Source organism: Notothenia rossii (genome assembly GCF_949606895.1).
Source record: "Notothenia rossii genome assembly, chromosome: 9".
NCBI lineage: Eukaryota > Metazoa > Chordata > Actinopteri > Perciformes > Nototheniidae > Notothenia > Notothenia rossii.
This window is the reverse complement of record NC_136907.1, coordinates 73095014-73108002: the sequence shown is the minus strand read 5'-3', so window position 1 is coordinate 73108002 and position 12989 is coordinate 73095014. Positions and strand designations below refer to the sequence as shown.

The 12989-nt window shown below is 37.4% G+C and overlaps 2 protein-coding genes across 2 annotated transcripts in view; one reads left to right on the top strand and one right to left on the bottom strand.

Annotated features, from left to right (window-relative positions):
* Nucleotides 1-12268, bottom strand: part of LOC307020219 (zinc finger E-box-binding homeobox protein zag-1-like) — a 36147-nt gene extending 23879 nt beyond the window's left edge. Inside the window, exon 1 of the mRNA XM_079651458.1 lies at nt 11900-12268. Within this exon, the coding sequence (XP_079507584.1) occupies nt 11900-11948 (49 nt within the window). The 5' untranslated portion in view covers nt 11949-12268. The remainder of the gene's footprint in view (nt 1-11899) is intronic.
* Nucleotides 5993-12269, top strand: LOC307018380 (SLAM family member 5-like; the record flags this gene model as incomplete). Its single annotated transcript, XM_079648610.1, has 6 exons — nt 5993-6005; nt 7326-7628; nt 7712-7993; nt 8855-8959; nt 9294-9337; nt 10582-12269. 6 exons carry the CDS (start codon nt 5993-5995, stop codon nt 10759-10761), a joined length of 927 nt encoding a protein of 308 aa, XP_079504736.1. The 3' UTR covers nt 10762-12269.
* Between the last annotated feature and the right edge of the window lie 720 nt (nt 12270-12989).

Sequence of the window (12989 nt, the reverse complement as noted above, 5' to 3'; positions counted from 1 at the left end):
ATATTATTACTTATAATGATTGGATTAAGAGGAATATTCAGCAGTTTCTTGAAACCTGACGATTTACGAGCCAACAATGCGTTGTCAGTACCCATGCAGATACTGTACATCAGAGGTGCCCAGTACGTCGACCGCGGTCGACCGGTCGACCGCGGGGGCAATGCTGGTAGATCGCGAGTCATTCATAAAAAAAAAAAATCCAGCTCCGTTAAAATAGACAAAACAGCTTTTGATTCCTCCTCCCTTGGCCTCCCTGCCACTTAATTCAGGAGTTTACTTGATTGACAGAAAAAGCGACCTATTGCTTTCCAGTCTGTTAACCCAGAATGCAAAGCGATACAAAATCAGTCAAGTACCGGGAGAGACAAACAACAAAATGAGTGCGGGAACGAGCAAAAAGCTAAAGACATACCACTTCCACACAGAATGGGAGGGAGAATCTTTTTTTGTGATGTCACATTCAAAGGTTATTTGCCTTATTTGTAAAGCAAGCGTCGCTCTGCCAAAGAAAGGTAACGTGGAGAGGCATTATCGGAGTGTTCACAAGGCATATGACAGCGACTTCCCTCCGAGTAGCGAGTTGAGAAAGAGAAAGGTCATGTATTATTGCTACACAAACATTATCTCTTAGTCTTAGTGTCGCCAACTCGTTTCTAAGATGCAAAAAGACAAACAAATGCGTCTATGGTCGGTGTATTTTCTATCTTTCCAATCCAGAAGAGATCTCTCTCTCCCCCGTCTGTTTGCAATGGGGCGGGGCAGTTTACACACACGCATCTGCTACATGCAGCAACACACGGAGGAGATTGTGGAGAGAAGCGCTCCAAGGTGTGGTTACATGTTACCCGTCTCGATGTGGACAATGCTCGTCACCAAAAGTGTTTAGCATGTAAGGGCGGTAACACGAGCAATTTGTCTAAACATTTAGCAAAAGTGCACCACATTCAGACGGAGGAATGCACCGGGTTCGACTGTCTTTCTCGTAGCTCTGTAGCCCCATCCACGAGTAACGTTTCCACGTCAGGTGTTATGTATGCTAGCAGCAACACACGGAGTTAACTACATTATACAAACATGGGTTAATGATTAGAGGTAACAGAGTTATTTATTTTGTTAAAGTTTCAGCTATTCTGTTTCCAGTTCTGTCATCAGATTATTTAATACGATTTGTTAAAACATTGTTGTTTCTTTTGATGTGAAATATTATTTATTTAATTCAAATAAAAAGCAACGTTAATTTTGTTCACAATTTGTTCAGTTAATTTAATAATATATGTATTTTTGAATCAAGTATTCATCTTTATTGTCTTCATTGTTAGTTTCCACATGCCTAAAACAACCTCAAACTAAATCTAAAAGTTGATGGCTAAATAAGAGCGTTTGAGAAATTGTGCAAGGCACACAGTAGTAGTCCGAATAGTCGATTAATCGTTTCATTAATCTATAGATTAATCGATAATCAAATTAGTCGTTTGTTGCAGCCCTATTGTAGTTATCCCATGTAAAAATAAAACGTGTTATTCAGCAACCCTTGCAATTTGGGATTTTATTTTTGGTTGGTAGACCTCGGTTAGCTGGTCATTTCAAAAGTAGCTCACCAGCCAAAAAAGTGTGGGCACCCCTGCTGTACACTGTAAGTGTACATATTTATATCCATGTTTTCCATCAACATTTTCTGACTAGTGAGTCCCTGTTTTATTTCTATTGTGCATGCACAAGCCCTTACGGGTACAACATTTCTGCTGCTGATTTGATGATATTTCATGGATCCACAATTTGGGGCACAACAAGAAATGTAGAAATGCAACAACAAATGTGTGCGGCCTCAAGGCTGCAAGTACTATTATTATATTTAGTAGGTACCCCGTCACTCAGCTGTGATGATTCACATTTCTTGTATTAACTATTTGTAACTCTATAACTCACCCTTAATATAAATGCATTTAAACTTGATATTTACACATATTGTGAGTGAACGTAATAAAATGAAGACTCACGTCTGGCAGTTTCAACATCTTTTGTTAAGACTAGAGCTCTTAAAGAGACATTTGAGCTCGCCTGTCTTTCATAAACTGCAACAAGTCTGGAGGCGGGACACCAGGATTATGGAAATGATTTGAAAATGTTTTTTGTGAGGAAATAATCTGCAACCCCCAGTCTTTCTCCTGAAACCGCCCAACTACCACTAGGGGTCCCCCTACCCCTGGTTTGGAACCAGAACTATGAGTTTATTTGTTCTTGTTGAGCTTCTCCATGAGATGAACCGTGATGACAGCAGACACCATGATGATCAGACCCACAGAGAACACACACGTCTTCACCAGGCACACAGATAACCCCTCTGGATCTGAAACACAACAAACAGAGAGTTTCATATCAAAACCGACACAGAGATCCAGACTGAGACGCACAACTGAGTGGAAGCAGCAAATCAGGGATTACTACTTTATTTGGATAACAGTTTGAGTCCTAAATTGTCAAATACATGCACGGCAAAGTGCATTTGAGTTTTACAGACTGTATGTGGTGGTTTTATGGTGATGTATTGTTAGCTCTGGTTTTTGCTTATTCAAATATTCATGTTCGAATGTTGTTTTAAAAGTTATGCACTTAATAATGATAAGAGCCAAATTGCACATTTATTCACAAAGAAGTTTCGTTGAACTTAAATTCCAAACTGTTTCTTATTATCAGGAAATAGTTTTGTCTTTCAGTCTTACCATCATGCAGGTGGCAGACATCTTTGATTGTTTTTGTGTCGCTGGTCTTATAGTACAAGACACTTTGTCCAACCAACACATGTGGTGCTTCATCTAAAGCACACTCATCTTTTATGGTGATCTGTATGTAGAGAATTCTGCATAACAAGATTGTTTACATAAGTCTACAAAAATATGTGCATAAACGCAAATATACTGTTTGACTTTTCTCCAAAACTAAATGTGCAGGGAGGCGTGTGGCGCAGTGGACTAGTGCATTGGTATTGGGATCAGCGGGGCACAGGTTCAAACCCCACTGCAGTCAGCATGTCGTTGTGTCCCTGAGACACTTCACCCCAAATTGCTCCTGTGGGGATTGTCCACAGTATTGAGTATATAAGTTGCTTTGGATAAAAGCGTCTAACAAGTGACATGTAATGTAATGTGCTACATTCATGCACAACACATAGCTACAGTTCTGTTTCTGCACGCATTTTTGTAGAATTGAACAATCTTTTTATGCAGAATTCTCTACATACAGATCACCATAAAAGATGAGTGTGCTTTAGATAAAGCACCACAGTGTGTTGGTTGGACAAAGTGGTTTGTACTATAAGTGAAGTGTATGCCATTTGGTGCAAAAGTTTGGTTTTGGTAAGTGTTTATGTAGTTTTTGGGTGCAGTGCTTAATTTTGCAAGATATATGAGGTGTTTTGCGCTTTGGGTGTCTGGTTTTGTGAATTGTGTTAAGTGTTTTGACCAGATGAGCCCTGTTGTAAAAAAAGTTTTTTAGCAATTGAAAGAAACTATAACACAGAAGGCAAGCCACAGACTCATTCTGCTGAATGAACATTTGAGGAAGTGGAACCGCTGTCAATTTGTCCCGTGATAATTTCACTATTGTTTCAAATATCTGTATTGAGAAGAAGCATACAAGTGTAAGCAATAGTAAATACTTCTTTGGGGTGGAAATCATGCTTCTCTTTTTCCACATAGAAGACAAACACAACAGCCAACAAGAAATAAGAAAGAAAAAACATGACAGGAATACCATACTTAATGACATACATGATCATAGTGGGAAACAACATACAAAATAGTATAAATAATACAAATAAATAAATCAACTTAAAGGGTGCAAACGAGCCCAGACTACCCCCCCAACCTTTGCTCCCCGAGCAGTGCCACCCAAGCCATTAAAAAACGATTATTTGTGCAATGCATCTCAGCCGACGGTCCCCCTTATAAATGAAACCATTGGATCCCACATCCTTTCAAATTCCCCCTGTCTATCTTTTAAGATATATCAAATTCTTTCCAAATGCAGAGTATCAGTCCATGTTGTTATCCAAGCTTTAACACTGGGCACAGCTTTTGATTTCCATATCAGGAGAATACGTTTCTTTGCCCACAGGAGAGGACAGGAGATGAAGTTGTGCATTTGAAGTGTGTTAGATTGTTCAGATGTGCCCAGTATCACCAACACTGGATCTGGTTGTAGTTGGACTTTAAATGCCTTTGAGAAGAATGAGAATATTGCGACCCAAACGTTTTTTAATTTATTGCATAGCACGTGAAGTAAGTCTGCCTCTGATTGTTCACACTTCTCACAGAATGGTGAAACTTTGGGAAAGAATCTATGACGTTTTACTTTAGAGTATAGTGTATTAGTGCAACTTATGTACATTTTTTAACTGTATGAGGCAGTGCCTGGCAGAAATTATTTATCTAATATATCATATTCGAATAACTTGCATATAGACTCTTATTGCACTATTTCACTATTTTAAACTATTTTTCTTTTTGTATTTACTTTTAAATATTTACTTGCACTATATTTTTCTGTTTATCTGTTTTATTGTGTTGCACTGTTGGAGGAGCCTGTGACCTAAGATTTGCATCGTCGTAACTACACTATAGCTATGTTCATATGACAAATAAAACCTTGGACCTGTTTAGCACTGGGCCTATTTTTCAGGTCTCAGGCTGAAGCCTGCATGGGGAAGAGAGGGGCAAATAAAAAGCGAGTGTGTGATAGAAACTCTCTCTGGAGGGATTATTTGCAGAGCATTTACATGCACACAAACCTATTCAACAAATGAAAAGGGAAAACCATCTAAAGCATAATAGGGCCTCTTTAATGCGCGTTATACAGTACAATGAAAATCCAATGTCATTCAAAAAGGCAAACATATATCCAAGTAAAGAAGTGCTTTACAAAAAGAAGTCAAGGAGGGAGAAATGCTCTGGCTCTGGCCTGGTTTACTGATCCATCCCTTATGGTCCTCAGACTCATCCTGCTTCAATGTTTGTTCAGCTTCCTTCCTCCTCCTCTCTCTCCAAACAGATCCCTCTTCCTTCTTTCCCCAGGCCACGCCCCCTTTCACCCAGTGGCAGTTTCAACAGCTGCTGCACATACTTGGGTGTAGACAGTTTATAGCAGGTTGCAAATGTGACTGTTGACAGCATCGAGGAAGCTTGCCTTTCCGTGCGATTTACGATTTACTAACTTTATCAAACTAATAGGGAACAATCTCTCGTAGCCCTTTTTGATTTTTCAGAGGTGAGTGCGGAGAATGTGAAAGTTCTATTGTATGTGACTGACAATGATTTTATTCTGATGGGAATGTGTGCCATTAACGAGGGTGAATATTATGACTGTGTTGGAAATTGAATGTAAATGTTACATTTTATTGAATTAACATCGAGCCCTGGAATGGAAATAGTGTTTAAGAGAGAAAAAGAGATACACCTCTCTAAAAAAAGTGCTTTGATAAAGCTGGTTATGTGTTTTTAAAGGCCATATTTAGTGTCGTGTTGTGTACAGGGTGGAACAATGGATTAAAGGAAAGAGGAGGAGATTAAATGAGACGCATCTGATTCAATGGGAATATGCACACTTTTCTGAAAGGAAACTTACAAAACGCTGGGACACTTCCTCATACAACACATTTTGCAGAATGAAGTCGTTTGTTACGCTTCTCTTTGTCATTTATGAGCTTTATTTATGTGAATCACAAGGTAAGAACATCAACTTGTTTTGTTTTAACAGTCAAAGTTGTTGTACTGTAGCACTACTTAAACAATATAAAATTAGAAAGGTAAGGTTTTTTTTTTAAACAGATATTTCAATGAGGTAGTATTTAGAAATGTATACAATCATTAGTTGTCTGTTTATTGTCATTTAATAAAGTAGTCATTCTAATTAAATGTAAAATTGTAAGTAGATATTTTGATACAGTTATGTCTGTTGAAACCACACCCAGGCACAAAGTCCTGGTGATGTAACGGAAATGTATCTTCAGTGTAAGTGAATGTGAAATACAGCAGAAACTTGAACTAAAATCTCAGTCATCAGGATTATTAAATAGTTTCTATACTTTTATGAATATGTTGATCCATATGAAGATTAACATTTTATTTTAAACACTTTTATGTGGCGGTACGCACTTTTCAGTCCTTTCAAGTAACAGTTTAGATATTTGTATATTTCATAGTGTAGTTGTTAGCATAGTGAACTCGAAATGTTGAGTCCATAAAAGTTTTATGATATAAATGTGTAGTCCGCAGCACAGAGAAACTGCCAGATAAAAAGTTGCATATTTTTGGCCATTTGCACAATTAGAATAAGTTGCATTAATTAAAATAAACGTACTATGTAAACAAAAGCTAAAAAAACTCTTGGCCCATTTGAAAAATCTTGGAGTGGTTTGGCAGTTATTGAGGACGCTGAATCTATTTCAGACAGTTTCAGGATCAAAAGTGGCAGCTTCAACCAGCAAGTGGAAATATATGTACTCTTTGGTGGCTGATTTTGACTACCATGAGTTGCGATCATTGGATATCGAGAGCATGAGAGGGAAATTATTATTTTTACTTAGGACAATTCTTTTTCAAATGAATAGATAATCTGTCCAATCCAAATGAGTCCCCTAAATCTTTGAAATCGACCTGAAATGAATCAAAATTCAGAGTACAAATATTGGCATATTCCTTATAATTACCCCCAAAACAACTCCAAAATTGTCAAAATCGACCAAGCCATTTTTTTTTATTCTTCTCCACATAGGCTATAATAGTAATTCATGCTAATAATAATTATGCTGATTGTGCAAATTGACCAACATATGCAAGTTAGTATCTGGCAGTCTCTCTGTGCTGTGTACCCAAACTATATATTTTTAACATAACACTTTGGTGTTCTCAACATTTAAGGTTTCAAATTAGGACTCAATGAACTGGCAACTTCTAACCTTCAGAGTAGATGAAAAACCCGGGAAGCGGTTTGAAGCAGATTATAACCAAATGTAGAAAAGGAGTAAATGCTTCGCCTCTGTCAAATCTGGGAAACAATAGTATGGGAAAAGAGGAGAAAAAAATGCAATGTGCAAGAAAGTCCCCTGTTTTTCATACGAGACTGAATGGAAATAATTTGTGATATGAAAAAAGAAACATAAATACTAAAAACGAGATTTAGGTTGGCTAAGTTTCACCTGATAAATGATATTGTATGTTCCAACCTTTGTTTATTCATAAGATGAAGGTATTTTATAATTACATATAGCAACCCAAATAACAATATACTGTATGTGATATTTACTGTATGATGTGTCTACTGTTCTACAGGGACCAGTGCTGGGACTGTGTTTGTGCTGAAGGGAGAGGATTTGCTTCTGAATGTCACTAATGCTCAGGATGTTTTTAGTTTTTCATGGAAATTTAATGAAAAAAAAAAAGTATTAACATTTAACTCTGGCAACAACCCAAATGTATTTTCTGATTATGCTGGAAGGGTTGAGTTTACTGTGAACAATTTCTCTGTGAAATTGAAGAATCTCCAAGAGGCAGACAGTGGAGTTTATACTGCTGTAGTGGTAAATCATTCAGGAGACGAAACAGAAGCAGCTAAATACAAGATTAAAGTTCAAGGTAGGTTTGTTAACCTCTCAAACACTGATAGAGTTTCTGTGGTCTTGTTTCTAAAACTCTTCACCTGCTTCTTCCCTCCTCAGATCGAGCGTCTCTCCCTCTCCTCACAGTGAGCTCTGTCTCTGAAAGCTCTTCCTCCTGTAGCTTCACTGTGACCTGCAGCTCACAGGACTCTCACATCAACAGCACTTTCACATGTGACAACCAAACCTGCAGTCAGGAGGGAGGAGAGCGGTCAGAGGGCATCCCTGATACTTTTCTCCAGGTCCACCAATCAAGTGCCTCGATCATATGTAACCATAGCAACCATGTCAGCTGGACCAACAACACCAAAACAATCAAAGATGTCTGCGCCAAACCTGATGGTAAGACTGAAAGAGAAACTACTTCCTGATAATAATACACAGTTTGGAGTCAGAACATCTGACCTTAAAAGCTTCTTCTTTTTTTATCAAAAACTTTTATATGTCTTTAAATAAGATACATTTTATTCCGCAGTGTGAAAAATGCTGTACATTGGGTTTGTTACAAATATTGTAAAATCCATGTATTACTCTGTTTTTCCAGACTCTAAAAACATTTAAGGAAGAGTTTATTTGTACCTCATTGAACCAAAAAACATTTTCAGTGCAAATGTTGCTAACTGTTTTTGTCCTCGTCTTCTGACCTCTTTTAGTGTCCGCTGCTGTGAGCAGTGTTTTTCAGACAGGACAAGAAAACTAGAAGAGTGCATAAAACCAAATTAAAAGCTTGTTTTTCTTAATGGTTTCAGTTAAACCTGTATAAAAAATATAAAATGATGAGCCTTATCTTTCAACTAGAATGAAGTGTTTTAATTAAGTATTTTGTAGTTTATGAAACTAAAGTGTGAATTAGTCGGTGAAACTGGGGAAGTTTCTGCTCAAGTAATTACATTTAATTAATCAAAACAAGCTATCATTATCTACCAGCGTTGCTTTGATTAAACAAGAGCCAGGTGGTGTTTTCTTATTCAGTGACCTTTGGAAGGTTGGTAGTTTCACATTGAACTGAAGGAATGTTTGGTTTAACTTATTAGGGTTAAAGCAAACTAATGAAATTATTTCTAACAACAGATCAGGTCTGCTACTAAAACATTCTTGTGGAATTCAATGTAACAGTCTGGCAGGATGTGATGCAGTGACACACTTGACTAAGTTTATGAATTTAACCAAGCATTATAATGTGGCTTATGTTTTTATTTACAGTTCCTCCCCCATCAGACCCTGTTCCCATCATTTTGGGAGTATTCTTCATAATTCTCATTCTCGTCATCATTGGTGTACTTTGGTATCTTCGAAGGAGAAGAACAAGTAAGTCTAAGTGTGCATTTGATCAAAAACATTTTTATTTTAGTTTTACTGTTTGTGGGAATTAAGTGTTTTATTCAAGTTCATCATATGCCACCTACACATCCTCATTGTCTATTGAGCAATCACATAAAACATATCTGAAACCTCTCATACAGCAACATGCTCTTTATAATATTCTCTTGAAAAAAATAATTTATACACAATGTCTGGACTCAATGCAGATGCAGCTCAGTAATGTGAATGTTATGAAGGTAATAATCATTAAAGGTGAAGCTCTCAAAATGAAATGTAAATTAATGCAAATCCACATATATCTCTTTTGACTGACCTGCAGACAAAAGAGAGATTATCGAAAATACAGTTTATGATGCTGCTCAGGTAAGAGACAAGGTTTCTTTTACTTTTCACTCAAAAATGTGAATGAATTTTTGATTTTGAACAAGTAAACAGTCTTGGACTGAATATGAGGAACAAGCTAAATTCATAACTGGAGCCTCAGACAGTTATATTGTCTACTATGCACACTAATCACTAATCACTATGCACACTAATCACTATGCACACTAATCACTATGCACACTAATCACTAATCACTATGCACTGTGACTATGCACACTAATCACTATGCACACTAATCACTAATCACTATGCACACAGAGTATCTGCATATAAGTATTTACTATTTCCTGTTTATTATCCATGACTCCTTTCTACACCACAGTCTGTCTGCAGTTCCAGGTCCTGCTGCTCACATTTCTGGTTGTGCTGCTTGCTCTTTTAAAGCTTTGGGTCAGACTAAACTGATGCACCGCGATGCTTCTCTCTAAACCTGCTGAGGTCTCTGTCTGGTCATATTTGTATCAAAACTGCACTGTGTTTCTTAGTGATGTGTATTTGTTGTTTGCTTGTGTGTGTTACTTTCTTTCTTTTTCTTTTAATACAGTTTTCCCATAAGTTAATGCACTGATGGAACGATGCTCCTTCTTCATGTTTTTAAAACTCTAAATAACATGCTGGTGTCGTAAACAATACATAATGCAGACACAGTGACATTTACCAAAGGTTTTTTTCATGCATATCACAAACATGATCAGAACTGTGCTTTTCTATTTTCGTCACACACCCGTTAACCAAAGCTCTGTGACTTCCTGAGCCAAGGGTGTGTACTTCTGCATTTTTTTACACAACACATACTGAGAACAGAAGCCTCTCACGGGAAAGCTGCACTTGAGAAACATTTGATTGAAAACCGTGTGATAGCTGTGTGAAGAGTTAAACACAGTAACGTACAGATAACTGTTTTAAGAGAACCAGAAATCTTAATATTTCGTCTCAGAACAAATTAAGAAAAGAAGAGACCTGTAATTCCCGTGTCTTTCTCTAAATGCAAAGTACTGTATGTGTTAGCAGTGCAGATGCTTTTTTGTGTGCTTATTTGGCCTTACTCTGCTTTTGATTAATAACATCTAAAATGTCATGCCTTTTAACTGAAAATATAAACACCATTATCACTTTTACAGTCAATAATATGGAATTGTATTGTATTTGAGGAATATATGACATATACAAATACAATATTATACAAACAACCTTTGGTAAATCAATGTTTTGTTATGTTCCAGTTCGTAGCTCGAGCCCGGACTCAGGATCCAACAGATGATGAAGATTCAACTCTGCCTCTGTCCTCCACCTACGCTTTGGTTGGTCCTAAAACTTCACCTCGAGCACCCACTGAGCCTAGAAACACAGCTCAGCTAGAGAGTGTGTACGCTCAGGTGAAAAAGACCTCACCAGGTCCTTGAAAAATGATCAGGAGTCGTATTCCACATACTGCACTTGTTGGGATTACGATGTATGGCAACTGAGCCATGGACTTTATTTTCACGTTACCCTCTTTTAGTGGGAACATCCTAAACCACGTCCTGTGTCTGCACCCAGAAGTGCTCTAACTCCACCTTCAATGCACAGTTGTGATTGGTTAATGATCGGTTGAAATGACTCATCAGCTTTTCTTGCCGTGTATGCATTCTGAATCTCTATGGCTATGGGCGGCCATCTTGACTCAAAGGACATTATTTATTGACTCCTCAGACAATACTGTGACAAAAAAATATTTTATTTTTTTACATCTTAGGTTTTTGTCTTTTTTTGTATATCTTTAATTTCTGTCTGTTGTATGCACCTGATCCTATTAGTCTATTTAGAAATATGGGAAAGCAATGATGTTTTGTAAATGTATACGAATGTTAGATTATATCTAACTTTAAAGGTCTCCTATCATGCAAAATGCACTTTTTTACGTCTTGTATACATAAATATGTGTCCCCGGTGTGTCAGGGAACAAAGGGTCAGAAAACAAACCCTCTCTCTCTTCCTCCGTACCAACATCTCTAAAAACGGGGCTACAAAGGAGCTGATCCAGATTTGCGTCCGATATGACGTAATATCGGAAATGTGGACCCACGTCCAACTTGTGGCCCCACGCAAAGGTACTGCATGAGGCCCCCCCGGGTCTGTACACACAATGTGTGAATCTCAATATGTTACTTTTATTAAAGTTCCAGGAAATAAAATCGAATTCCTCAAGAACAACAGCTTTGGTGACATTCAGAAGCAAATCCTCTCCCTTCATCACAAACACAGGAGTCCCAGCACTGATCCCTGTAAAACAGAAGACACATCATACAGTAAATATCACAATATATAGATTTCAATTCTGAATGTTACTCCAATTCTGTACTTTCTTTCTGACATTCTGATGAAAGGAAGGTTTCAGTTGTTATACTCCACATCAGCTTACTTAACGAAACTCCTCTTGGACCTCAGTGATGCCACGATTTTAAACTCTTAAAGAGTCAAAATGTTTACTATTTTAAGCAGGACACACTGACTGTAATTAGATCATGTTAAAACATTGAATTAGACGTGTTTTTATCCTACCTTGTGCCTCAGTGCAGACCAGCAGCCCCAGAATCACGAAGATGAACATGACAGTCTCTGTCCGGTTGCCCTGCCTGAATACTCAATGTCACAGGTTACAGTGTGAGTCCTGTTTAGCTCTAACAACACATCACCAAGTCTCCTTCCTGTAAAAACCACATAACCTTTGCATGATGTGACAATATTAACTTCTCTTTTTCAAAGTTCGTCTCTTAACTCTGTTTTGGGATCTTTTGATAAAGACCTTTTTTTTTATTCAAACGTTTGTCAAGAAAGCAGATTTTAATGTGAAAGTCAATTACAGGATGATTAACAAGACACTTTACATTTCAGTTGGTGTATGTTGCATCAGATGAAGCAACAGATGGAACATTACAATTGTGTCAATACATTACATAAAAACAATAAAAAGTGTAGTTTGCACTGTTTATTACTCACATTAGTTTATGTGTTTGCTTTACTTTAACTCTTCTAGCTGGTTTCCTGCACAAACAATAATCACTTCTTTTCTCAGAACTCTGTGTCTCACACCTCTTGCACCTCAACGTGTTTATAATCTGTTTCAAAGAAAGAGGAACGTGCAAATATGTTTTCACACAGCACACATTCTGCACTGACAACATTTACAAATAACTAACCATAAAAAAGGAATGCCTGTCTCAAACTCAAACTTTGTCCAATTACCACTGACCTTCCTGCATGCCTCATTAGTCACACTAAAGGGGCTTTAATTGAGGATGAAACTGTTCTAAGATACCAGGGACTGAATCTGAGGAATGCTAGATATTCACATTCTCCTCTAGTAAAATAAAGAAAAAGTAACTAGTTAAGGAAACTGTAATGTGCTACTCTTTTACTGACACTGTGTGTTTTGAATTGATGGACAACTTCAATGAGAAGAATGTTTACGAGCTGAAACAAAATGAAAACTATAAAGATACTGTGATGGAAAAGTCTTAGAGGAATAGTTTCAAGTCAAGAGATTTTCTTTGAATATTAAAGGGCCATATTTCACTCATGTTCAGGTTCATATCAGTGTCTCTACTGGGACATGTCTCCTTGCTCTAATGTTCACAAAGCTCTTTATTTG